Raw genomic sequence first — 26,432 nt, 5'->3', positions numbered from 1 at the left:
TAATGCAGCCCAAGGTAGCATTTGCCTTTTTTGCAGCCACATCACATTGTTGGCTCATATTCAGCTTGTGATCGACAACAATTCCAAGATCCTTCTCGCTTGTAGTGTTGTTGAGCCACATATCCCCCATCTTGTAACTGTGCATTTGGTTTCTTTTTCCTAGGTGCAAAACTTGGCATTTATCCCTATTAAATGTCATTCTGTTGTTTTCTGCCCAGCGCTCCAGTCTATCAAGATCACTTTAAATTTTGTTTCTGTCTTCCAAGGTATTAACTATCCCACCCAATTTTGTGTCATCTGCAAGTTTGATCAGCATTCCCTGCACTTCCTCCTCCAAGTCATTAATAAAAACGTTGAAGAGCACTGGGCCCAGGACTGAGCCCTGCGGCACCCTGCTCGTTACCTCTCCCCAGGTTGAGAAGATCCCATTGATAAGCACTCTTTCAGTCCGATTCTGTAGTCAACTGTGGATCCCCTAATCATTGTTTCATCTAGCCCACTTTGAGCGAGTTTGCTAATCAGGATATCATGTGGCACTTTGTTAAAACAACAGAATGGGAAAGACTAGAGATCTCTTCAAGAAAATTGGAGATCTCAAGGGAACGTTTTGTGCACAGACGGGCATGATAAAGGACAAAGAAGGCAGGGACCTAACAGAAGCAGATGAGATTAAGAAGAGGTGGAAAGAAGACACAGAAGAACTATACAGGAAAGATCTGAATGTCCCTGATAGCCATGATAGTGCGGTCACTGAACTTGAGCCGGACATCCTCGAGAGTGAAGTCAAGTGGGCCTTAGGAAGCATTAGTAACAACAAAGCTAGCAGAGATGACAGTATTCCAGCTGAGCTATTTAAAATCCTAAAAGATGATGCTGTTAAAGTGCTGCATTCAATATGCCAACAAATCTGGAACACTCAACAGTGGCCACAAGACTGGAAAAGGTCAGTTTACATTCCAATTCCAAAGAAGGGCAACGCCAAAGAGTGTTCAAACTACCGCACAATTGCGCTCATTTCACATGCCAGCAAGGTGATGCTCAAAATCCTACAAGCTAGGCTTCAGCAGTATGCGAACCGAGAACTACCGGAAGTACAAGCTGGGTTTCGAAGAGGCAGAGGAACTAGAGATCAAATCGCCAAGATTTGCTGGATCATGGAGAAAGCAAGAGAATTCCAGAAAAACGTCTATTTCTGCTTCATTGACTACGCTAAAGCCTTTGATTGTGTGGATCACAACAAACTGTGGCAAATTCTTAAAGTGATGGGAGTACCAGACCACCTTACCTGTCTCCTGAGAAACCTGTACGAGGGTCAAGAAGCAATAGTAAGAACCAGAGATGGAACAACCGATTGGTTCAAAATTGGGAAAGGAGTACGACAAGGCTGCATATTGTCACCCTGCTTATTTAACTTATATGCAGAGTACATCATGAGAAATGCCGGGTTGGATGAATCAGAGGTCGGAATTAAGATTGCTGGGAGAATTATCAACAACCTCCGATATGCAGACGATACCACCCTAATGGCAGAAAGTGAAGAGGATCTAAAGAGTCTCTTGTTGAGGGTGAAAGAGGAGAGTGCAAAAGCTGGTTTGAAACTCAACATTAAAAAAACTAAGATCATGGCATCTGGCCCCATCACTTCCTTGCATATAGAAGGGGAAGAAATGGAAGCAGTGACAGATTTTATTTTCTTGGGCTCCAAGATCACCGCAGATGGTGACTGTAGCCATGAAATTAAAAGACGCTTGCTCCTTGGGAGGAAAGCTATGGCCAACCTAGACAGCACAGTAAGAAGCAGAGACATCGCCTTGCTGACAAAGGTCCGTCTAATCAAAGCTATGGTTTTCCCAGTAGCAACGTATGGCTGTGAGAGCTGGACTATAAGGAAGGCTGAGTACCGAAGAATTGATGCCTTCGAACTGTGGTGCTGGAGAAGTCTCTTACGAGTCCCCTGGACTGCAAGGAGGTCAAATCAGTCAATCCTAAAGAAAATCAACCCTGAGTGCTCATTGGAAGGACAGATACTGAAGCTGAAGCTCAAATATTTTGGCCACCTAATGCGATGAGAAAAGTCGCTGGAAAAAACCCTGATGCTGGGAAAGATTGAAGGCAAAAGGAGAAGGGGACGGCAGAGGATGAAATGGCTAGATAGTATCACCGATGCAATGAATATGAATTTGAGCACACTCTGGGAGAGAGCGGAGGACAGGAAGGCCTGGCGTGCTATGGTCCATGGGGTCACGAAGAGTCGGACACGATTTAACGACTGAATAACAACAAAGTTGGGGAACATGGGTGGGAGGGTGCCGCTGCACTCATTCCCTGCGTGTGGGTTCCTGGTTGACAGCTGGTTGGCCACTGTGTGAACGGAATGCTGGAGTAGATGTACCCTTGGTCTGATCCAGCATGGCACTTATGTTCTTATGGTCTTATATAGCCCTGTATTATATTGGCTATAATGAGCCTGTAGGTAGAAAAGGAAACAGTCAGAAATACAAACCACAACCACCAGAAGATAAACAGATTAAAACTAATGTGGAGAGGCATCAACACCAAAGTATTCACCTCCTCCCCATAACCAACTCCACTCTATCCCACCCCTCCTTAACAAAGAATAAAATAGTAAACCAAGCAAAAAACTCACAGGGCCAAATAAAATAACCAGGCTGCCATATATACCATTGCTGCTTCTCTCCCTGCCTCCTCGCCCATACCCCTCTGACTCTCACATAGCAACATTGGATGGCTCCCTACATCCTCTTGTCAAGGCTCTCACCCCCAACTGAGGTCTCCCCTCCTGCCAAGTTGACTCTCCCTTCTGACTCTCCCCTGAGAAATCCTCCTATACCTAATCATATGAGGGAGGGGAGGGCCCCCTGTACGCTCTCTGTGTGCAGTCGCTGATGTTAGAATCAAGGTGGTTTACGACTTCTGGAACAGTAGTCTGTTTTCAAATATACTGCATGTATTTAAGATACGACTATTGAATTTTTACACATGTTGTGGTGAACTGACACTTCTGTTTTGCTTTATCTACAAATAAATTTAAAAGTTAAAATAAAGAAGACAGTTTGGTGCATAAAGGTAATTATGAAATGGTGAATAACTTAATAATAGTAACCAAAAGTGGGATTGCCATTAAACAGAAAGATGTTTAATGGGTTGGATCCTGACATATATGTAAAGTAGACCCATGTAAATTAATGGGACTACTCTAAGTATGACTAAATCTTGGAGACTGAGTAGATATTTAATCAGAAAGTTCCTATGAAAATAGTGTTCTGGATGAGTTATGTTCATGATGGATTTGTTCAGCAATGGATTATCAACGGAACTATTTATTGTACATGATGTTAATATATGTAATATATAATCAACAATATTTTAGAATAAGAATTGTGTTAAGAAGCAAAAATACAAATAACTGTTTTTTTAAAGTTCAAAATATTTTGATATTATTGGATGTGGGCACAGCAGGTCTGCTATCCTCAACACATTCCCCGAATTCATGTTGTGAACACAAAAGCCTTAGGAATCTGCATGAGTTAACAGCTGAAGAAGAGTAGAACCCCAATGTGATCCAGTGTTGAATTTAGTACTTTCTGCCTGAGGAAATGGTATTTCTTATTATTTTCTTTTTGCAGGGGTGAAAGGAACCACAGGAGAAAAAGGTGGAAGTGGTGATCCAGGTTTTTCTGGCATTGAAGGCTTGAAAGGCTCTCAAGGATCCCCTGGATTAAGAGGGCAAGGAGGTAATATTTCCTTTTGAAAATATATTTTATATAGAAGTATACATAACAAATAAGGAAAAAGATGCCTAGTAATATGTATGCTTATGAGCATACTATAAAATCATAAAACAGACAACAATTTTTAAAAAGTACTTGTAAAATGAATCTCACAATTAATTACAAATTGAACCAAGTACAATCAAGACTGGATACTAAATTGACATTTTCTGGAGTCACATGGAGGGCATTCTCCACCTTGGAAAAGCGCCTCCTCCTGGAGCTTGTAGGCACTGTCCACATCTAAACTTTATCTCTCCAGGGGGAGGAGTCATCCTATCTCCCAGACTGGTCCTGCCTAGCGAGTACAGCGGTTGGGTCTTGCTGGAGCTCTACAGAGCTTCAGCCTACTTCTTAGTTTCAGTTTTGTTTCCTATAGGAAAATTCCTTTCTCTCCCTTTATTCTTCTCTGTTCTCATTTCTCCCTCCCTCTCTCTCTTTCCTTTCTCCCTTCCCCTTCTCCCATCCAGCAGTACGTAGAGCTGGAGAAGGGTCTAACTTCCTCAGCCTTTCTGATGAGGCCAGATAGCCTGCAACAGATGCTCCACTAAGGTGTGGGTGAGCGGCAGCAGCATTTGCAAGGCTCCAGGACCCGGCAAGGCCTACATTCAGCTTTAGGTGTGGCTCGGCTGGAAGACTCCAAAGACACAAGGGTGTTATTTCCTCCTTCACAGGGCTGCAAAAGGCCCAGGCTGCCACTGCCGCTGCCACCGCACCCAGTTCCAACTCCCTTCCCTTACAGACCGGGGGGGGGGGGGCACAAAAGGGAAAGAAACTGTGGTCCTGGCCTGACCCCTTCAAAAGAACATGGAGAGGGCCAGGGACCATCCACGAGAGGGAGTCAGCTTCCTGTTTAACCATTTGAGGTCCAAAATGGCTCTGCTATCCCCGTTCCTTTGGGGAATTAGGAAAAAGATGGAGTAAATACCAGTTTTGATATTTCTGGCTTGGACTGGTTCTATAGCTTTTATCTACAATAGATGATAGTCTGTTTGCTATCAGACAGAATGCCTGAGTATCCAAGTACATGACAAGGCTTCCCAACACTAGTGCTGAGGGGATGGACACCCTCACATCTCACTGGCCAGAGGGTCTACTCTACGCCTTCCCCCCTTCCGCTGATCCTTCCGCAGGTGTTCAAGAAGATCAAATACACAAGGGCAACCGTCATTCTAATTGCCCTTCGCTGGCCTCGCTGGCCGTGGTTCCCAGACCTCCTAGGATTAGTAGGGACAAATTACTGGAGGCTCCCTGTCAGGAGGACATGTTGACTCAGGGACCAATATGTCATCCACAGCCAGCGCTCTTCCATCTGAAAGCCTGGAAGTTGAACGCTTGTGGCTGAGGCAGATGGGATATACGAATGAGGTACTGAAAACTCTGCTGTCATTGTGAAAACCCTCTATCAATAAGGTTTACAGCATAGCCTGGAAGACTTTCTTAGCGTGGTGCACAAAGATGGGGAAGACCCTGTCACCTGAAAAGATAAAATCCTGGAATTTCTACAGAATAAAGAGCCTTGATTTAAAATAAAAGAATATCCCAGGTGTTTGCAGGAATATTCTTACAACTCTTCATACTTTATTTTTTCTCTGGCTACTTCCATATCTAATATAGCCAAATATAGTCCAGGTATTAATTTCTTTCTTTTCTTGCACATCATACATTCAAAGACTTGGATCCCAACTTTACTCTTGACAACAGAAGGGGAAAGGTTGTCGTTTTTGCAAGTTCCCCACTCCCACTGCAATCCATTGCACCCCCAAAAAATCTGCTCTAGAGGGTTGTGGGACTCTCTGGAACAGTATTTGAGGAGCTTCTGGTCCAGGGGGGAATTGGTGAAAATTGCCTCCTCCTCTCCTGCCAGTGGGATTCTCCACTGGATCAAAAGCCTTCCATTTTAAGAAGGCTAAGTTAGGATCCAACCCAAAATCAGTTGGAACTTGGTTGAGATTATATTTATGCCTTTGAATTGTCAAGTAGTCCATAGCTGTAAATACTGGGGTGGAATGGGGGAATAGGTTCTCATTAATAATGCCATATCAATTGAAACAAAGTTCATAGAAGTTGTTGATGCATGTAAAGATGATCATGGAAAGCAAAATTTGGTCAAAGCTGAATTGTAATCTGCTAGCCTAACTATGTTAGTTAGTTAGTTAGTTAGTTTCTTAATTGCCCATCTGGCCGGTCACCCAGCCACTCTGGGCGATGTCCAATAGTACAAACAATCTAAAACAGTAAAATTAAACATTAAAACATCATATTCTAAAAATACCCTAACCCACCCCAAATGCCTGCCTGAACAACCATGTTTTCAATGTGTGGCAGAAGCTCATTAAAGAGGCGGCATAGCGAGTTCCCTGGGGAGGGAGTTCCACAGAGTGGGGGCCAGAAGAAGGCCCTCTCCCTAGTCCTCACCCGCCTAGTTGTCCTGGCTGATGGGACAGAGAGAAGACCACCCGAGGCTGATCTTGTTGAATGGCCTGTCTGGTGTTGCTGGAGGTGCTCCTTGAGATAGGCTGGGCCGGAACTGTATAGGGTTTTAAAGGTCAAAACCAACACCTTGAATTTGGCCCGTGAAACAACTGGTAGCCAGTGCAACTCCTTCAGCACCGGAGTGATGTGATCATGCCAGCAGCTGCCTTTAATTAGGCGAGCCGCCACATTCTGTACCAGCTGCAGCTTCCAAACTGTCTTCAAGGGAAACCCCACATAGAGCACATTACAGTAGTCTAGACGAGAGGAGACCAGGGCATGTACTACCGATGAGAGCAGATGGTCGGGAAGGTAGGGGCACAGCCGCCATATCGGATGGAGTTAGTACAGTGCTGTCTGGCTCACAGCTGACACCTGAGCCTCCATGGACAGCTGGGAGTCTAAAATGACCCCCAGGCTGCGAACCTGGTCTTTCAAGGGTAGCCGTACCCCATTCAACACCAGGTCAACATCCCTCAACCTCTTCTTAGGTCCCACCACATGTACCTTGGTCTTGCCAGGGCTCAGCTTCAGCTTATTCCTCCCCATCCAGCCACTCACCATCTCCAGACATTTGGACAGGGATTCTATGGCCAACCTTGGTGAGTATTTGAACAAGAGGTAGAGCTGCGTGTCATCCGCATATTGATGACACCGCACCTCAAACCTCCTGATGATAGCCCTCAGCGGCTTCACATAGATGTTAAATAGCACCAGGGAGAGGATGGAACCCTGTGGCACCCCACAAGTGAGCAGCCATGGGTCCAAAACCTCCTCTCCCAGTGCTACTCTCTGGTACCTGCCAGAGAGGAAGGACCGGAACCACCGTAATACGATGTCTCCAATGCCCAACCCCTCCAGGTGGTCCAGGAGGATACTGTGGTCGACAGTATCAAAAGCTGCTGACAGATCGAGGAGAACAAGGGAGGAGCATTCACCCTCATCCAAAGCCTTCCTCATATCATGCACCAAGGCAACCAAGGCCATTTCTGTCCCATGCCTGAAGCCCGATTCAAATGGATCGAGATAATCGGCTTCTTCCAAGTGTGCCTTCAACTGCATCGCCACCACCCTGTCAATCATTTTTCCCCAAAATGGTGGATTCGAGACTCGGTGAAAGTTGTTCAAGACTTGGGGATCCAAGGAGGGCTTCTTTAAGAGTGGTCTTTTCACTGCCTCCTTGAGGGCTGATGGCATCACTCCCTCCTCAAGGGAGGCATTCACCACTGCCCTGATCCCCTCACCCAGTATCTCTCTGCAGCTCATAATTGGCAAAGATGGACAAGGATCAAGTAAGCAGGTGGTCGGCTTTACAGATGAAAGCACGTTGTCCACTTCATCAGAAGGAAGACACTGGAACCAATCCCACAAAACTGGTTTGCCACAGGCCACCTCTCATTCGCTAACTGTATCCACAGCACGCGGAATAAAACTCCTGATCTGATCAATTTTATCCGCAAAGTCCCTTGCCAAGGCCTCACAGGAGGCCTTAGAATGCTCCAGTGGTTCCGGAGCAACTGGACCGACCAGGCTCCGGACCACTTGGAACAGCCTCCTGGGACAGCACTCTGCGGACGCAATAGAGGCAGCATAATACTCCTTTTTTGCTGCCTTCATCGCCACATGATAGGCTGAAAATACAGCTCTGGCCTGTGTCTGATTGCCTTCGGAGCGAGACTTTTGCTTGCATATATGTACCTAATTTGAATCAGAAGGTTACCTTAACAACAAAAAATTGAAGTATTTTCAGATTGCAACATCATTGTAGAAGGGGACATGAATTTTATTATGAGCTTACTAAAGAGTATGAACAATGTATCCAGACTTGGAGGTATATTTTTAAGAGAACTATAAAATACATTACTTGTAGAATGTATGGAGAGTTTTGCCTGGGGACACTCTGCTTGTATCCCTCTAGGAGGGAACTCATGCCATAGGCATGGAGAAGGATGCTGCACCTCCTTATTTTATTTTCTATATCCAGTATAAGGGCTAGTTAGAAAAATTATTTTATTTCAGTGCAATCTCCTGTTCCTCTGCCCTGTTTTTTTTTTTTTTTTTAAACCTTGACTCATTTAAAGAATATCTAGAATTTAAAATCGGGAGTTGAACAAAGAGTAACGCTACTGAGCAGGCAGGAAATGGCCTCCCTTTGCCTTTGCTCCCCTTGGAGATAGAAAAGACCCCAGCCCACTCAGTCCGATCCCCATACTGCCAGCTTGCATTCAAGAGGAACACTTATCATTCCCTTCCTACACAGCCACCAACCACTCACGGCCACTCCTAGCAGGCACAGAATGAGAGTAAGGATGCCAGTTTGTAACCTATTACTTTGGCCAATCAAAGAGCAAGGGGCCATGTCAAAACTGCAGGTTGAGGTTCATAGACTTAAAATATAGAGAAACCTGGCCCATAGACTTAAAAATATAGAGCAACTAGAAAGTTAGCAGACATGCCTTGTATACATAGAAATCACCATGAGGGCACAATTAAAGGCCTTGAGGGCATACCTGCACCCTCGGAAGCCCTGTTGGGGACCCCTGCATTAGATGATGAGGCTAGAAGGTTACCTTTTTATTGGATGAATGGCAGGATTGTTCCTAGGCAAGGCAAGAATAAATCAGATGTCAGGTCATATATCATTAACTAGGGGTGTGCTTTGGATATGGATGAATCTTGAACCGAATCAGGCTGATTTGGACAGAGAAGTGGGGCTCTTCCAAAGCAAACTGATTCCATATTTGAATCCTCCCCTGAAGCTTTGTTAGCAATTCAGATTCAAAGGGACATGGATTGTGTGTCTGCAAAAATGAATATGTTTCTCCCCAAGCTCTCCATATAAGGAAAATACCAGGGTGGGAAAGGAGAGGAGGGTATAGTTTTGTGACTGACAGCTCTACGTCTAATCACAGTGCATGGTTTTACCAGGGCTCTCTAATCCCAGTGCTATGGAGGATGGATTTGTTTGTTTAGATTCGTGTGCCACAGACAAAATTCCCATGGAGCAGTTTAGAGTCTTAAAAACCCAGAACAATAAAATAATTGTTGAAGTAATATTGCTCAGATACTGTTCCAGTATTCAGTGACATGGGAGGATGTAGCATTGGATGCATGGTTAGAGCATGCTGGGTGTTCAAGTCCTTCTGTGTCTGCCACTGTATGCTCCACATCCATCATCCACCCGTGCCTTATTGCAATTTCTGTGACCTTGATGACAATTAAGCAGAAACAAACAAAAAATGCCTTAAGTTCTTCATTCAACACGACTCTGTAGCTTCTGCAACTATCCTTCTGAAATTTGGCAGGTTTCTTGCCCCTATGACGTATGCCATTTTCAAACCACAATAAATGACTAGCAATGGCACATCTTGTTTATGAAGTTTAAAATATTTTTAATAAACGAACAGATTTTAAAATATGAAGCATTTTGGCATAAAATGTTAGCTTCAGTCACAAATGAGAGTATGCTACAATACCGCTTATAAACTGAGCCAGAATCAATCAGGAACAGACCAGAAACAAGCCTCAGAGGGGAACAACAATTAACAATCAGCACTTATGTTAAACAATCAATCAAGCTTCGTTAATAAACTTCATGTAACTGGAGGAGTACAAACAACATTAAGCTTGATATTATGATGATCAAGGCTAATGTCATTTGTACTGCCTCAGTAACATTGAAACAACATCTTGTGAAATCTCGGTTGTTAGATTACAAATGCTGGACACAGGAGTGTCCAATTTGTGTTGAAGGTAAGTAGGAGTGTGCAATTAAAGGTGCTATTTAAAATATTGAGTGTTCAGAATGTAATTCCTTTTACACTGGTGAAACTGGAAGGCTTCTCCTGAAAAGATATAAGGAGTACCTGGCTGATATTCAGCAAAGTGAAACATGTGCAAGACTGTGGTGTCTTCATATGAGGGAGAAGCATGCTGGCAGAGCAACCCCAGTTCAGATCTCTATGCTGGCAATTGAACAAAGCCTCCAAAAGAGAACAGTTAAAGAGGCAATGTTTATTGATCAACTGAAACTCTATATCAATGTGAAGGATGAAATGAGACAAGCCATGATGTTTATTAATCAGCTTGATTGGTTGTTTAGCACAGGTCTGATTGTTAATTATTTTTCCTCTCTGAGGCTTGTTTCTGGTCTGTTCCTAATCAGTTCTGGCTCAATTTATAAGTGGTATTGAAGCATACTCTCATTTGTGACTGAAGCTGGCATTTTATGCCAAAATGTTTCATATTTAAAAATCTGTTTGCTTATTTTAAAAAATATTTTAAACTTTATAAACCAGATGCATGATTGCTGGCCATTTATTGTGATTTGGAGTGATATGTCATGCACATTGCATATTAGCTTATGGCTTTTTCATGCAAATTACCCCCGCCCCCCAAAAAAATGGAGGGAAGAGGAAACTAACTACTTTCCTCCAAAATTTGAAGACACCCTTTCAGAAAAATGCTGCACCTATCCTTCTGATATTGTGCAGGTTTCTTAGCTAGGGCCAACCTTAGCTAGGCTGTATGTCATCTTCATAACAATTGCCCACAAAACATAGGGAGATAAGCACATTCTTTTTTGGAAACCCCCGAACTGTAAATGCTGCTCTTGCATAAGCCACCTGCACTTATTCATCTGAAACTTTGCAGGCATGATCCCCTCAGAAGGAGCAACTATGCCTGCAAATTCCATTCAATCTGGCCAAGACATATTGGCAGTTCCCTTTTAAAACAACAACATGCTTTAAACCTACATTTATTTGTCTAAACTATGGCAGTTTTCATCCCTTCACAAGGAGCTATGAAGCCTGCAAATTTCATCCAATTCTGTTAAACAGCACAAAAGTTATAGCAATTTGTTGATTTCCAATTATAGTCAATGGGAGATTCAGGTTCAGCCCCCAGAGATGAATTGGGCAGCCTCTGAATTGATCTGAAGGGAATCAGGCTGATTTCCAAATTGCCAAACTGGGGTCTAAACCAAATCTTGTGGTTGGTGCATACCCCTGTCATTCACAATGACTATACACTATTGACCATTATATTATATTATAATAGATTGAATAACATTTTTAAAAAATAGTCTTTGAAAAACTTACAATAGGTTAGAGTTGAGTTATTTTAAAAACTGTGTTAAAGTTTTAAATTTTTGGACCAGCATTTCTTAAAATGGATAGTAAATTTACTCTTGTCCAAGAACCTAGGGAGATCTGGTGGTGGAGGTTGGGCAGGCTGTTACAGGGGAAGAAGGCTACGCCATTTGATGGCTATCCTGTTTTTTGGTCCTTCTTCCAGTCCTGGGGAGCTTGGCAGTCATGCTGGCTAACTGTTGAACTTGAGGGTGCTGCTGGTTAATGCCAGATTAGTTAATAAAACCATGACCATCCAGGTGCTGGATGAGTTAGCTGATCTAGCGTGTATTACAGAGACTGGTTGTATGAAGCAGGTGGAGTGAATCTCTCTCAGCTTTGTTCACCAGATTTCAAATTCCAGCAGCAGCCAAGGCTCAAAAAGGGCAGGGAGACAGTTTATCAGGAGTCCACTCCATTATCTAGATGTCCTGTTCAGTGGTCACAGGTTTTGGAGTGCCGATGCTTCCTATGCAAGGCAGGGCAGAGGCAGCACCCAAGAAATGAAGAAAATTCCCTCTTTCATTATTATTAGCATACTTTTTTAAGAACTCTTCATCATTGCAATCCCCCAAAATTTGGATATATTTGTGGCCAGTCCACATTAGGCTTTTATACCAGTACTACAATTCCTGGCTCATTAGAGATGTACATGATGCACTCTCCAGTCATTAATCCTCATGTGATTTCTGCATCTTCATTCTAGTATTTTGCAGAACCTGCTGCTTTTATCTTCATTACTTTGCCCCCCCACCCCCACACATTAATTAAACAATGTTTTTTTAAAAAGAAAAAAATAAAGCCCTGAGGCAGCAGGGTTCATCTTGCAACCACATCCCACTTCTAACACAATGAAAGCAATACAAAGCAACATGTGACTCAAATCACATTACAAAGTAATGATCACTCTGCTCTGCTCACATGGTCTTCAAATCACTGCCCGTTTCTCCCACAATTGCAGCACTGCACATTGGTGTGTGGTTTATGTACTTTGCAGCCAAAGATGGAGAAGCTCCATACAGTCAGTAAAAACAAGACCTGGAGCTGACTGTGGCTCAGATCATGAGCTTCTTATTGCAAAATTTCGGCTTAAATTGAAGAACGTAGGGAAAACCACTAAACCATTCAGGTATGACCTCAATCATATCCCTGATGAATATACAGTGGAGGTGAGGAATAGATTTAAGGGATTAGACCTGATAGACAGAGTGCCTGAGGAACTATGGACGGAGGTCCGTAACGTTGTTCAGGAGGCAGCAACGAAATCCATCCCAAAGAAAAAGAAATGCAAGAAAGCAAAGTGGCTGTCTGATGAGGCTTTACAAGTAGCTGAGGAAAGAAGTGAAGCGAAAAGCAAGGGAGAAAGGGGAAGATATACCCAACTGAATGCAGAGTTCCAGAGAACAGCAAGGAGAGACAAGAAGGCCTTCTTCAATGAACAATGCAAAGAAATCGAGGAAAACAATAGAATGGGAAAGACTAGAGATCTCTTCAAGAAAATCGGAGATCTCAAGGGAACGTTTTGTGGAAAGATGGGCATGATAAAGGACAAAGAAGGCAGGGACCTAACAGAAGCAGATGAGATTAAGAAGAGGTGGCAAGAAGACACAGCAGAACTATACAGGAAAGATCTTAATGTCCCTGATAGCCATGACAGTGCGGTCACTGAACTTGAGCCAGACATCCTAGAGAGTGAAGTCAAGTGGGCCTTAGGAAGCATTAGTAACAACAAAGCTAGCAGAGATGACAGTATTCCAGCTGAGCGATTTAAGATCCTAAAAGATGATGCTGTTAAAGTGCTGCACTCAATATGCCAACAAATTTGGAACACTCAACGGTGGCCGCAAGACTGGAAAAGGGCAGTTTACATTCCAATTCCAAAGAAGGGCAATGCCAAGGAGTGTTCAAACTACCGTACAATTGCGCTCATTTCACATGTCAGCAAGGTGATGCTCAAAATCCTACAAGCTAGGCTTCAGCAGTATGTGAACTGAGAACTACCTGAAGTACAAGCTGGGTTCCAAAGACGCAGGGGAACTAGAGATCAAATTGCCAACATTCGCTGGATCATGGAGAAAGCAAGAGAATTCCAGAAAAACATATATTTCTGCTTCATTGACTACGCTAAAGCCTTTGATTTTGTGGATCACAACAAACTGTGGCAAATTCTTAAAGAGGTGGGAGCACCAGAGAAACCTGTACGAGGGTCAAGAAGCAACAGTAAGAACCGGACATGGAACAACCGATTATTTCAAAATTGGGAAAGGAGTATGACAAGGCTGTATATTGTCGCCCTGCTTATTTAATTTATATGCAGTGTACACCATGAGAAACGCCGGGTTGGATGAATCACAGGTTGGAATTAAGAAAGCCGGGAGAATTATCAACAACCTCAGATACGCAGACGATACCACCCTAATGGCAGAAAGCGAAGAGGATCTGAAGAGCCTCTTGTTGAGGGTGAAAGAGGAGAGTGCAAAAGCTGGTTTGACACTCAACATTAAAAAAACTAAAATCATGGCATCTGGCCCCATCCCTTCCTGGCATATAGAAGGGGAAGAAATGGAAGCAGTGACAGATTTTATTTTCTTGGGCTCCAAGATCACCGCAGAGGGTGACTGTAGCCATGAAATGAAAAGTCGCTTGCTCCTTCGGAGGAAAGCTATGGCCAACCTAGACAGCATAGTAAGAAGGAGAGACATCACCTTGCCGACAAAGGTCCGTCTAATCAAAACTATGGTTTTCCCAGTAGCAACGTATGGTTGTGAGCCTATAAGGAAGGCTGAGCGCCGAAGAATCGATGCTTTCGAACTGTGGTGCTGGAGAAGACTCTTACGAGTCCCCTGGACTGCAAGGAGGTCAAATCAGTCCATCCTAAAGGAAATCAACCCTGAGTGCTCATTGGAAGGACAGATACTGAAGCTGAAGCTCAAATATTTTGGCCACCTAATGCAAAGAGAAGTCTCCCTGGAAAAGACCCTGATGCTGGGAAAGATTGAAGGCAAAAGGAGAAGGGGACGGCAGAGGATGAGATGGCTAGATAGCATCACCGATGCAATGAATATGAACTTGAGCACGCTCCGGGAGAGAGCGGAGGACAGGAAGGCCTGGCGTGCTATGGTCCATGGGGTCACGAAGAGTCAGACACGACTGAACGACTGAACGACAGCAACAACACAAATACATTTTAAACACAATGGATATTGCTTGATATTCAGTGTCATGTTCCCACTGGGGACCATGCAGTTGCATGGGCAGAAGAAACACTATCACAGTGATGCTTCTGCGACAAAAGGCTTGTAGTGAGAGGTGTATATTCCCATGGCAGCCGCACATGCCCCACATGCACTGCAGCCTCTCCACAGGCTCAATAACCCACGGTTGGCTGCTGTGTCATGCGAACAGCCCCTCTGAATGTTGATCCTTATATAGCCAAGATGGCACCAGCCACATGCAAGTGGGCAGTATTAGCAGGCTCAGGCAAACCCTAAGGATTGCAGAAGTACAGCAATTTTTTAAAATCATCTTTTTAGTTGCAACACAGTGGTAAGAACAACAAAAAGCCAAAAAAAGCGGGGGGACTAATATCATGAAACATGTCAATATACAGTAATCATTAACTGTAGGGAAAAGAAAAGAAAAGGAAAAAAAGAAAACACAAGGAGGGAGAGAAATTTCCATTTCAAATATATATGTTAATATAACCAGTTGATATATCTAAATAAGCATCCGTACGACTCTATCGGTTGTAGGAGATATGCTGAAACGTAGCAAGAGCAATAAGGTCTTCAGTCCATTGAGTGATAGGTTGTGGGTGTTTTTCCTTCCAGGTTTGGAGTATAAGGGCTTCTCCACATGGATCTTTTATCGTTATTCATGGAAGTCTGGGGATGCTTTACATGACATCGTCACCATACAGGGCCTCTCCCATGCTTTGTGACCATTTCTGTGGCTTTATTTGCAACTGGGATAATGAGCTATTTAAAAAATGGTGATTTGAATTGATTTGAATCTAAGCATGACAGAGTTGCACTATAACAGCAGTGCCTTGAAATATGAAATATATAGAACTTGCAGATAAAGGCAATCCCCCCTTCCCCCCCAAAAAAAAGAGGAAGTGTGTGTGAACAAGCCAGTCTTAATCCTGCAAAGAATCCAGAAGCAGAAGCCCTGGTAAATTTGTGGGATAAAATGCCTGGTGTGGAGAAGCCCTTAGTCTCTTTACAGCTGTAAGGGCTCTCAGAATTCACTTTTGCTGTCCACCTGTTAATCCCCACATCACAGAGATGTAGTTTAAATGTGAATGTACTTGTGCTATTATCACAGATTTTTCAAGAACAAAATTTATACGAGCAATGACTTCCAATCAAAAAGAAGCCACTATAGGACATGCCCACATGATATGCCTCATTGTCCTCATTACATCTTGAAGACTGCAGTTTTTTCATGCATTTTTTTACAATTGTGGAAAGAGCAAAATTGGCAAATCTACCTACTCTGTGCTTTAATTTGACAACAAACCAATCTACACCACAGTAGGTACTCTAAAATGGCATTCCCGCTGTTTGTTCTATATGTTGGGAATATATGACATTGGTGCACCACATAATCCACACGCAAACAGCAGAGTCCTAGTTATGGAATCTAAAAATAATAAGTCTGGGATACTCTTAAATACAGACCACATCATAGATTCATAGAATCATAGAGTTGGAAGAGGCCATTGGATCCAACCCCCTGCTCCCTGGTGGAATCCAGTCTGAGGCATCCCTGACAGAGGGCTGCCCAGTCTCCACTTGAAGACCTCCAGCGATGGAGAGCCACCACCACCCTAGGCAGTTGGTTCCATTGTCTGACTGCTCTGAATGTTAGGAAATGTTTCCTGATGTTCAGCCTGCCTTCCTGTAACTTAAGCCTGATATTTCATGTCGTACACTCTTGGATGATAGAGAACTGATTGCAGCTCTCTTCTGTGTGACAACCCTTTAGGTACTTGAAAAGTCCTATCATATTCTCCCCCCACCCCACCCACCCCTGTCTTCTCCAGGCTAAACATACCCAATCCCTTTTCCTTCCGTTTTGAAAGACTTCGTTTCTAGTCCCCTTGTCATCTTCATTGCCTTTCTCTGAACTCATTCCAATATACTGGCTGAATCCTTCTTAAAGTGTGGTGTCCAGAACTGGACACAGTATTCGAGATGAGGTCTGACCAGTGCAGTGTAGAGTGAAACTATTATTTCCCATGATTTTGGGATTCATCACACGGAGCTTTTATCCTGCTATTGAGATGGCTGTCTCTCAAAAGTTTGTGGGCTCTTTAGATGATGCTGCCGTTACCCCCCAGGGTCTCTCCCACCATTTCCCCCAGCCTATGACGTGTTTTCCCCAAACGCAAAGAATGTGGTATTTTTTCCAGCCCATGGAACAGGAGCACCACATGATCTCCCTGTGCAATTCTCCAATAGCGGAAGAAACCGCTGTGTCTGCCTGCTGTGGGCATTTGTTTTCAGTTGTTGTGGGAGCGGTCAGGATGAGATTTGACAGGCACGAGGGCAAGAATCACCTGCTGCTGATTGTGACTCCTGCCTCTGCATTTCTCAATTGGAGGGAGAAGAGGGTAAAATGCCTCCCTGCAACAAAGGGAGACACATCTGATCTCCCTCCCCACCAGGCTCAGAAGCAACGTCCTCTGTTGATTCAGAGCACCCCATTAAGTTCAGTGGGGCTTACTCCCAAGTAAGTGTGCTGAGGGTTGCAGACTTCAAAGGTGATCTTATGTCTACTCAGAAGTCCCATTGAGTTCAATGCGGCTTACTCCCACATAAGTGTGCCAAGCGTTGCAGATTTACAGCACAATCTTACATTTTATGTCTACTCAGAAGTAAGTAAGAGGTTTCCTGGGGGCTGCAAGAAGACAGTACAGGAGAAGTTAAGCTATGAAAACAAGACTCCCCCCCCCCCTTTGCACACATGCCATGGAGGGAGGGAGGCTCTCCCTCATTTCAAACCTTGTGGCTGCCATGTAAAGGAGCGCTTCCTAATCCCACAAAGAAACCAAAAGCAGGAAGCTCTGGAAAGGATGTGGAGTTTTGCAGGGGTTTTGCTTAATGTAGACACTCCCTTAGAAACTTTACTTCTATTGATGCAACCTAAAATTCCACTTGCATTTTTTGCAGCCACATCACACTGCTCATATTCAGCCTTTGATTGACTACAAGATCCTTTTCACACATACTATTGCCAAGCCAGGTATCCCCCCTTTTATACCTGTGCATTTGATTTCTCTTTCCTAAGAACTTTGCACCTGTCTCTGTTAAATTTCATTTTGTTATTTTCTGCCCAGTTTTCAAACCTATCAAGATCATTTTGAATTTTGTTTCTGTCTTTTAAGGTATTTGCTATTCCACTCAATTTTGTGTCATCTGCAAAGCTGATACGTGGCTCAACCACACTACAAGCGAGAAGGATCTTGGAATTGTTGTCCATCACAAGCTGAATATGAGCCAACAATGTGATGTGGCTGCAAAAAAGGCAAATGCTACCTTGGGCTGCATTAATAGAAGCATAGCTTCCAAATCCTGGGAACTGCAAGTTCCCCTCTACTCAGCACTGGTTAGGCCTCATCTGGAGTACTGTGTCCCGTTCTGGGCACCGCACTTTAAGACGGATGCAGACAAGCTGGAGAGGGTTCAGAGGAGGGCAACAAAGAGGATCAGGGGACTGGAAACAAAGCCCTATGAAGAGAGACTGAAAGAACTGGGCATGTTTAGCCTTGAGAAGAGAAGACTGAGGGGAGATATGATAGCACTCTTCAAGTACTTGAAAGGTTGTCACAGAGAAGAAGGCCAGGATCTCTTCTTGATCATCCCAGAGTGCAGGACACGGAATAATGGGCTCAAGTGACAGGAAGCCAGATTCCGGCTGAACATCAGGAAAAACTTCCTGAGTGTCAGAGCAATACAACAATGGAACCAATTACCTGGGGAGGTGGTGGGCTCTTCCACACTGGAGGCCTTCAAGACGAGGCTGGACAGCCATTTGTCAGGGATGCTCTGACTTAGATTCCTGCATTGAGCAGGGGGTTGGACTCGATGGCCTTGTAGGCCCCTTCCAACATTACTATTCTATGATTCTATGATAAGCACTCCCCCAACACCTCTTCCTTCAAGTCATGAATTAAAATGTTGAAGAGTACAGGGCCCAGGACCAAACCCTGAGACACCCCACTTGATACCTCCTTACAGTTTGATGAGGAATTAGTGACAAGCACTCTTTGGGCTCCTTCACACTGACCTTTTATCCTGTGATTGAGAATGTTCCTTTACGGAAGTCTGCACACTCCTTACATGATGTCGTGACCCTGCCATGACCCTCCAGGGCATGGCCTGCACTAAATGCCCTTTGTTCCATTTTTAAATAGATCACATATAATGAGCGATCGAATCACCCCGTTGTGTTCTGCATCAGTTTCCTCCGTGAAAAGAGTTAAAGCGGCAAGAAGAGGAGCAGGATCAATGAAAGATAATGGAAGACTCAAATATGGGGAGAAGGAGGGGGGAAGGGGAGGGGGGAAAGGAAGCGCGTGTAAAGGGAGTCAGTTGTGATCCTGCATTTAAAATGGATGCCAAAAGCCCCATTTTAAATGCAGGATTTTAGGCTGGTGTAGAGATACACTTTGAGTAAGGTTCTCCAGTCAGTTGTGGATCCACCTAATAGTAGTGCCATCCAGCCTACTCTTAGCTAGCTTGCTAATCAGAATATCATGGGGCACTTGGTCAAATGCACTGCTGAAGTTAAGGTATATTATGCCCCCAGCGTTACCGCAATCCATTAAGGAAATTACCTGAGTAAATAAGATTGGTCTAAAGTAAATAAGATTGGTCTAGGAGGACTTGTTCTTGACAAATCCACGCTGGCTTCCAGTGATGACTGCATTAGTGGCAAGGTGCCTACATTTATAATCTGCTCTAGAATCAATCCCTTCCAGATCAAAGCAACCAGCAGCTTTGGAGTAGTTCACAATAAACTCATGCAATACATCCAGTCTTGCTTTTACCACCATTTGGTTAATATAGTAACAATTTAATGGATACTTAATAATGACTTTATATTTGTTCCACAGGATTTCCAGGGCAGGTTGGGGAACGAGGTTTGTCTGGAGATCCAGGTATTCCTGGACTATCAGGTGAAAAAGGAAGTTCTGGGTGGATTGGGCTTCCAGGAGAAAAAGGTAAATTAAATTATTTCATTCTCGTTTTTAGTACATTATTGTACTATTGTATATTTTGAGCTTCAAGTTAACTCTCCCCCCTGTGCTGCTTTCCCAGTGCTAGACAGATGTGCGCTCATACACACACACGCGCGCACACAGACGCACACACACACCCCTACCTGGCTCCCAAGCTGCTATTTGCCCTGGTAACAAAAACATAAAGGCACACAGGGATATAGAAGCTGCTTGAAGCTAGGCACAGACTGCCAGGAAAAAACTGATCAAACTATCTGACTACCATGCCAGTGTGCTCAGCTCCACAAACAGACTACCAGACAGAGGTCAGGTCTGAGATCCAAAACACCAAGCTTTGAAATAATATTTGCTGCTGCAACACAACACATTACATTAACCTACAGAATTTAAATATGTACGCCACTTGCAGTAAGGGTGCAGGATCCAAAATATGTGCCAAAATAATAAATCTTTGGGTATAAGTCTAAGGAAAAATAAGACATTTTCTTAAACTGAACAAGTTAAGATTTACACACACCTGGGGGCAGGGGGAGTTCAATTAAAAGACCTTACAGGCAGGATTGAGACTACTGGAAAAATGCAGTGAGGGGCGGGGGCATGATGGAAGTACTTTAAAGTTGCAACCACCAAAAAGAGAGACCATACCCCAAGATGCTGATGATAACTTATTTATTACAAGCCCAACATGTTTCAGCCAAAGAGGCTTTCTTCAGACAAACATGTTTATGAAATTTATATATATATAAAAAAGAACGGAACAACCGCAAACCAATTAAAAAACAATAAATACATGTTTAAAGGAACAGAAGTCGGTGGTTTATTCGGTACTCATTGTTTTAAATGCCAACTCATACTGAAAATGGTGGTGTTTGCATTTGTTTCCAAATATGTATGCAATATTTTCAAGAAAACATCTTCCTGCATTTTGCAGAGTGGAAGTCATTCTTTTTAGGTATAGCTTTGAAAAAGTTTCTGGCTTAAAAAAAAATCTGGTTCTGTAATAGGATTGCCTGCTTGCCTTTGAAGTGAGGGAAGATGAAGAGAGCATAACATGATCCACATCTGCTCTTTGCGTGCATGGCGGAATGTGGACTTCATCTGTCTTGCTCCTGTGCATGTACACTGGCCCGCTAATCTTGCAATGTGAGAAAATGTCTTAAAAACCCAACCACCACCACTACTTATTATTAATTAATATTACTATACTGCCCCATAACCGAAGCTCTGTGGGCAGTTCGCAAAGGTTAAAAACATTAAAAACACAATACACAAAATTTAAAAACATAAAAAACACACAGACAGTATACATAGAGACAACATATATCTAAAAACAACTCTGAGCTATCAGCCAAACTATAAAACAAATCCAGGATCAATTAAAATTCATCACATTCTGCCAAATGCCTGGGAAAAGAGAAAGTCTTGATCTGGCACCAAAAAGTTAATTTGCTTTCATTTTGTGATTAAATCTGGGAATAATAGTGTCTGGTATCTTTTGCAGGTGCCCCTGGTTTCAGAGGAATCGCTGGATTAGATGGTTTGGCAGGTACTAAAGGCTTGCTAGGATCACCAGGTATGTTCAGATTGTGTTGACTATTGCTGAGATGGACTATCTTCCATTGTAGATCCCAGACTTTCAGATCCTTACAGGATCCGAACACTTCTTAATTTGACAACCATGCCTTCCACACTGGACCATGTGGGATAATGAATATTACTGAGATAACCATTTACAAAACTAGAAAAGTGCCAGTTGCGTTCAAAGATATCACTATTTATTTCATTTATATCCCACTTTTTTCCTCTTGCAAGGAATTCACGGCAGTTTACATTGTCTTCTTCCTCTTCCTTTAATCTAACTTCTTGCACAACAGGTCCAGATGGATATGGCCCACCAGGTTTTCCAGGTATTTTGGGTGACAAAGGTACAGTTGGAGAGCCAAGTGCTATTGAAGGCAATAGAGGATCTCCAGGTCAGAAAGGAGAAAGAGGAGATCCAGGTTAGTTTATTTACAAGTTTTACACATGGCACTATCATCCTCCCAATTAACAAAATAACCTTAGCCAGAAAACACTTACCAAATTACAGATTTAATTTAAGGAAGTAGTGTAAAACAAGTATACACACGTCTGCTTTTGTGAATAAAAGTCAGAATGCATGAAGTGCCCTGAACCAGATGTGTGAACAAACATAGATCGATCGACACCTGTTTCAAAGCAGGACACTCTACTGAGTGATACTTTTCTGTATCTAGAAACAGTAAAAATCAAAAATTTAATTTAAAAAGAGATTGGAGACCCTGTTCAGAGCCTTTACAAGGCTCTAAGCTGAAGTTACGACTTTGATTTCAAAAACACTGCCGCCTGCACCAATAGAGCCAGGGATGCAGCTGGAGTGGGTCATCAGACAGTACGAGGGGTAGAAGCTGGCAGCATATAACAGAGCCAGGGCAGAACCCTGTCGTACCTGGTCGATGAAGAAGACAAAATTAAATCTTTATCTGGATAAATCTGATGTTTACTGACTATTAAATCTCATTTTATTGGCTGTAAAATAGCCAGATGACAACTCTGTTCCACATTACTTAGGCAATGAAACTAAGGCACATGCTACAAGGGAAGGGAGGGGAACACAGCCTGATGAAAATTCCCCCTTGACCCCAACTTTGACTTAATTTCAGTGAGTTTTTATAACAATTCTAAGAAGAGTGATTTCCATACAAAATTAATGGTCTATTTGTAGCTGTTGGTTCTTGTACCAGTAACCCCTAAATAACTCTACTACTTACAGTACATTGGCTCCTCTGATATAGCTGTGGAATGGCATCTCCTTTTCTCAGTTAGGCAGACTGTAGCAGGGTAGGTAATGTGAGGCACAAAGGCACCAGTGCATCCCAGGACACCTTTCTTGGGGTTCGCCAAGGTTCCCAACCACTGGCGGGGGGTGTAATTAGCACATTTTCTTAATGGCATCTGGGACTACTTCAGAGCAAACTAAAGGCTTCCAGTCGCTGCCACCATTATTTCCAGTTAATGCCTCTGGGCTACACAGTGGGGCTCAAACTTATTCTTAGGAAATGGAGATGGTGAGTGGCTGCAGCCAATGCTTTCCTCTGCAGTGTGCCTGGCCACCAAGCAAAAGAAGGGAAAAAGAAAAAGGAAGGGCACTAGGGATGTACGAAAGTCACTTACCTTTTCGCGGATTCTGTTCTTGTTGGGGTGGGAGGCGCTCCGTCCCTCCCCCTGGAATCCTCAACAGGGGGGGAGGTGATCCGGTCCTCCCCCCCGGAATCCTCGACAGCTGGCTCTGCTCCGCGGCAGCTCCACGGAGCAGCCGGCCAGGCAGCCAGGGCTGTCCACAGCTGGATTTCCAGCCGCGGACTCGCTAGTGCGGATGCAAATGGCGGCCGCCATAGCGGCCGCCATTTGCATCCAGCCAGGGAGCCGTGATAGGCTACGTAAGAATTTACATAGCCTATCATGACTAACCCCCCCAAAAAACACCACGCAGCGTACACAAATGGCGGCTATGGCGGCCGCCATTTGCATTCCCTATTTTTCGCTGCTTTATCTTACATGAATATTTACGTAAGATAAAATGGCGAAAAATAGGGAACGCAAATGGTGGCCGCCATAGCCGCCGCTATTTGCGTACGCTGCGTGTTTTTTGAGCGGGGGCGGGTTAGCCGTGATAGGCTACGTAAATTCTTGCATAGTCTATCACGGCTGCAAGGACAACAATGTTGTTCCATGGCAACATTCACCTTATTTGTGCCTCCATCTCCAAACAGTAATACCTTAATTTCTGAATGGCAGGACAGCGAGGCTCAGCTGGTACTCCTGGACCTGATGGAAGGCCAGGCCTTCCTGGAGTTTCCAATATAACTGGAACACCTGGCGACGTGGGATCAGCAGGTTTGGATGGAGTGCCAGGTAACACAGTACTGGTATCAATGCATACTAAGGGCTTTCAGTGCAATGTTATAAATATTCCTGAACTAAACTAGGTAAGAATATTTTAGGGATGTACGAAAGGGACTTACCTTGTCCCGCAGCTTTTTTCGCGGTGGGGGGGAGGCGCTTCACTTCTCCCCCCGAAGTTCATGCGAGGGGGGGGAGGCTTCCCGCCTCGCCTGGCCGAAATTCAGGCCGGGTGGGAGGCGCCCCTTTATTGTAAGCACTTGACATAGAACAATCCTGTTTATTCAGAAGTAACTCTCAGTGGGCCAGTTCACACAATAGCACTGATGGAAATCAGTCACAGTGGCTTAGTTCTCTTGTCACGCATGACTGTCGTGTGCCCGACAGATTTCCCTAATTACCCTCACTGGTGTGGCTTGCCATGTCATCCAAACTCGGGCAGCATGGCCTGTTTGGAGTGAGCAGCAACCCTCAAATAACCCAACAACAGGCACATGCGGTGGGGAAAATAAGCCACAGTGACTTATTTCCCTCAGTGTGATCGTGCAAACCAGGTCAGTATGTTCAGTGCGGTTTGCCCCCAGGTAAGTATAGATAGGATTGCAGCCACAATACTGGTTTTCTCAGACTTCTGGAGGGCACTCTGATTCAGGATAGCCCCCATAGGCAGGGCCAAAGTTTTGCTTGGTTCCTTCAACTGGAGGGATATCCATGTTCTCCAAACTGGCCCTGCCTACTGGCAGTACAACAGGGTCACTTTTTCTTCAGTTTCCCTCTGCCTCCTTTCCCCACCCCACTGACACTAGACCTGTTCAGACATCACACTAAGCCATGATGGTTAGCGTTTTTGAGCTAACCATCATGTGAACTGTGTTTTCCCCAACCATGGTGGTTAATTAACCGTGGACTAACCACACTCACTAACCACTTGCTGCAAGATGGTTAGTGGGCTCTACCACGGCTCAGCGTGATGTCTGAACAGGCCTCCATGGTTAACTGACTGCTTCCATAGAGCTCCGTGGCAAGAGCAACCAAAGAAGGAGTAGCTGCTCATCCCAAAGCAGCAGATCTCTGTGGTTGAGATCTGCCCAGCAGCAAATGATACAGCTGCCGTGAGCCAGCCAATATGCTACCCTCTGCAGTAGCCTACTGCATGCCACAATAAAAGCCAGCAGAGAAGAGTGGTTCTCTGCTGTTTGCACCATGGGCTGCCATTCATGCCATGGTCCAGCTTCCTGATGGCTGCCCATGGCTGCTTACACCGCAGTGGACGCTGGTATGCACTCTGCATTGGGGCGTCGGACTACGGACTACAGAGGCAAGCGGCGGTTAGAGGCATTTGGAACTGGGAAAATGGCTCTCAGACCACATGAGTCCAGGCTGCGGGACACGCCTGGGGCTCATGTGCCGCAGCACCAGGGGGTGTAGGCTGCTGCAGCAGCAAGCACCAAGATGGCTGCCTGCAGTCACTGCAGCATGGAGACACAAAATGGCCACATGCGGCAGCTACACTGGGGAAGTGCAAAATGGCTGCCCATGGCAGCTACAGCGCCAAGCCCTGAAATGGCCCCCCGCAGCAGTTTTCTCTGCTGAGGCCTCTGGGATGCATGGCAGACTATCCAGGGGACTGCAGAGTTTAGTGGTAACCATGGTGGTAAGTGAGTGGTTAGGCTAACCACACTGTGGGCCATGGTTACCTGCACATAAGGCAGGAGCTCTCGCAGTGGTTAGCACTAACCACCCTGCAGCATGGTTAGCCTAACCACCCTCCCCATGTGTGTCTGAACAGGCCCACTGTCTCTGAGGGTGCTTCCAGACAGACAGTTCCTAGCACTATCATTTGGAAGGCAGCTATGTGGTCTTTCTCTCCTTAATAGTTTATTTGTGTATTAAGAAAAATGATGGAAGAAGTGATGGGGAAAACACAGGAGGGTTATAAATGGAAGACTATTCTGTCTGGAGCCCGCTCCCCCTCCATAAAAATCAGTGTTTGAAGCAGGGTGATTGCAGAATAAAACCCTTGTCTGGAAGAACCCTTGTTGTGGCACTGTTTGAATTCTACTTCAGCAGTTTAGTAATTTTGCAGAAGAGTGGCACTCTTTCAGGTAGGGACTTGGGCCATGCTTGGTTGTACCCCAGCCCCAAATCCTGAGGAAAACAGCATTAGTGAGGCGAAACAACCTTTCTCTCCTGGCAGAGCATCCTGTGCTGGGCTTCCCCTCCTCCTACGCAGAACTAGAAAGCAGCTGGTGCTGCAGCAAAAGAGACAGATGAGCACTGCTGTTTGGGCTGAACACTTTCTGCCACCCCCTTGTGGGGAGCGAATCAAAGTAGTTGTTCCATAATTAGGTGCAATATCACATGAACAATGAAAACCCTAATAGTCCTAATACTGTGGGTGTGTTGCAGCATAATCCCCATGGTTTTATAAGAGACCCTCCAAAACCACCATAAAATCATCTGTCACTTCTGTGTCCACAGATGTATTCTCTGATTTGCTGGTGGTTTTATTGGTATCCCAAAATCATGATGTTTCATGAGAAGCTGTGCCTTGGATCCATGGTTTTGTGCCATGGTGATACTGGCAAGCAGTATCACCATGGCACAAAACCATATGACTTATTACTGTACAATGTCTATAGCCATCAATGTAAGCTTCCCCCCAAAACAAATTTATTAATGCATTTTTAGGGGGGAAAATACAAAACGTTGGATTATACATTGTAAATTGACACATACAGAAACTGCAATATATTTCTGTATTCCTATAAATACACTGCATTGGCACTGGTCACTTCACCACAACTCTATAAAATGTGTATGTGTGGAGGTACTAAGGAGATTATAAACAATGAACAGGGGCAT

The 26,432-nt window shown here is 44.3% G+C and overlaps 1 protein-coding gene across 2 annotated transcripts in view; it reads left to right on the top strand.

Annotated features, from left to right (window-relative positions):
* Positions 1–26,432, top strand: part of COL4A2 (collagen type IV alpha 2 chain) — a 396,880-nt gene that overhangs the window by 327,252 nt on the left and 43,196 nt on the right. For both annotated transcript variants that reach the window (XM_084820997.1, XM_084821006.1), the window contains 5 exons: positions 3,648–3,755; positions 19,521–19,628; positions 21,148–21,219; positions 21,521–21,646; positions 23,463–23,579. In XM_084820997.1, the coding sequence (XP_084677123.1) occupies positions 3,648–3,755; positions 19,521–19,628; positions 21,148–21,219; positions 21,521–21,646; positions 23,463–23,579 (531 nt within the window). The remainder of the gene's footprint in view (positions 1–3,647; positions 3,756–19,520; positions 19,629–21,147; positions 21,220–21,520; positions 21,647–23,462; positions 23,580–26,432) is intronic.

The sequence above is a fragment of the Heloderma suspectum genome, chromosome 1 (genome assembly GCF_057233095.1).
Source record: "Heloderma suspectum isolate Gila_16-S chromosome 1, 16-S_ref, whole genome shotgun sequence".
Classification (NCBI taxonomy): Eukaryota; Metazoa; Chordata; class Lepidosauria; order Squamata; family Helodermatidae; genus Heloderma; species Heloderma suspectum.
Note: the sequence above shows the minus strand (reverse complement) of the source record. Positions and strands in the feature narration are given on the sequence as shown.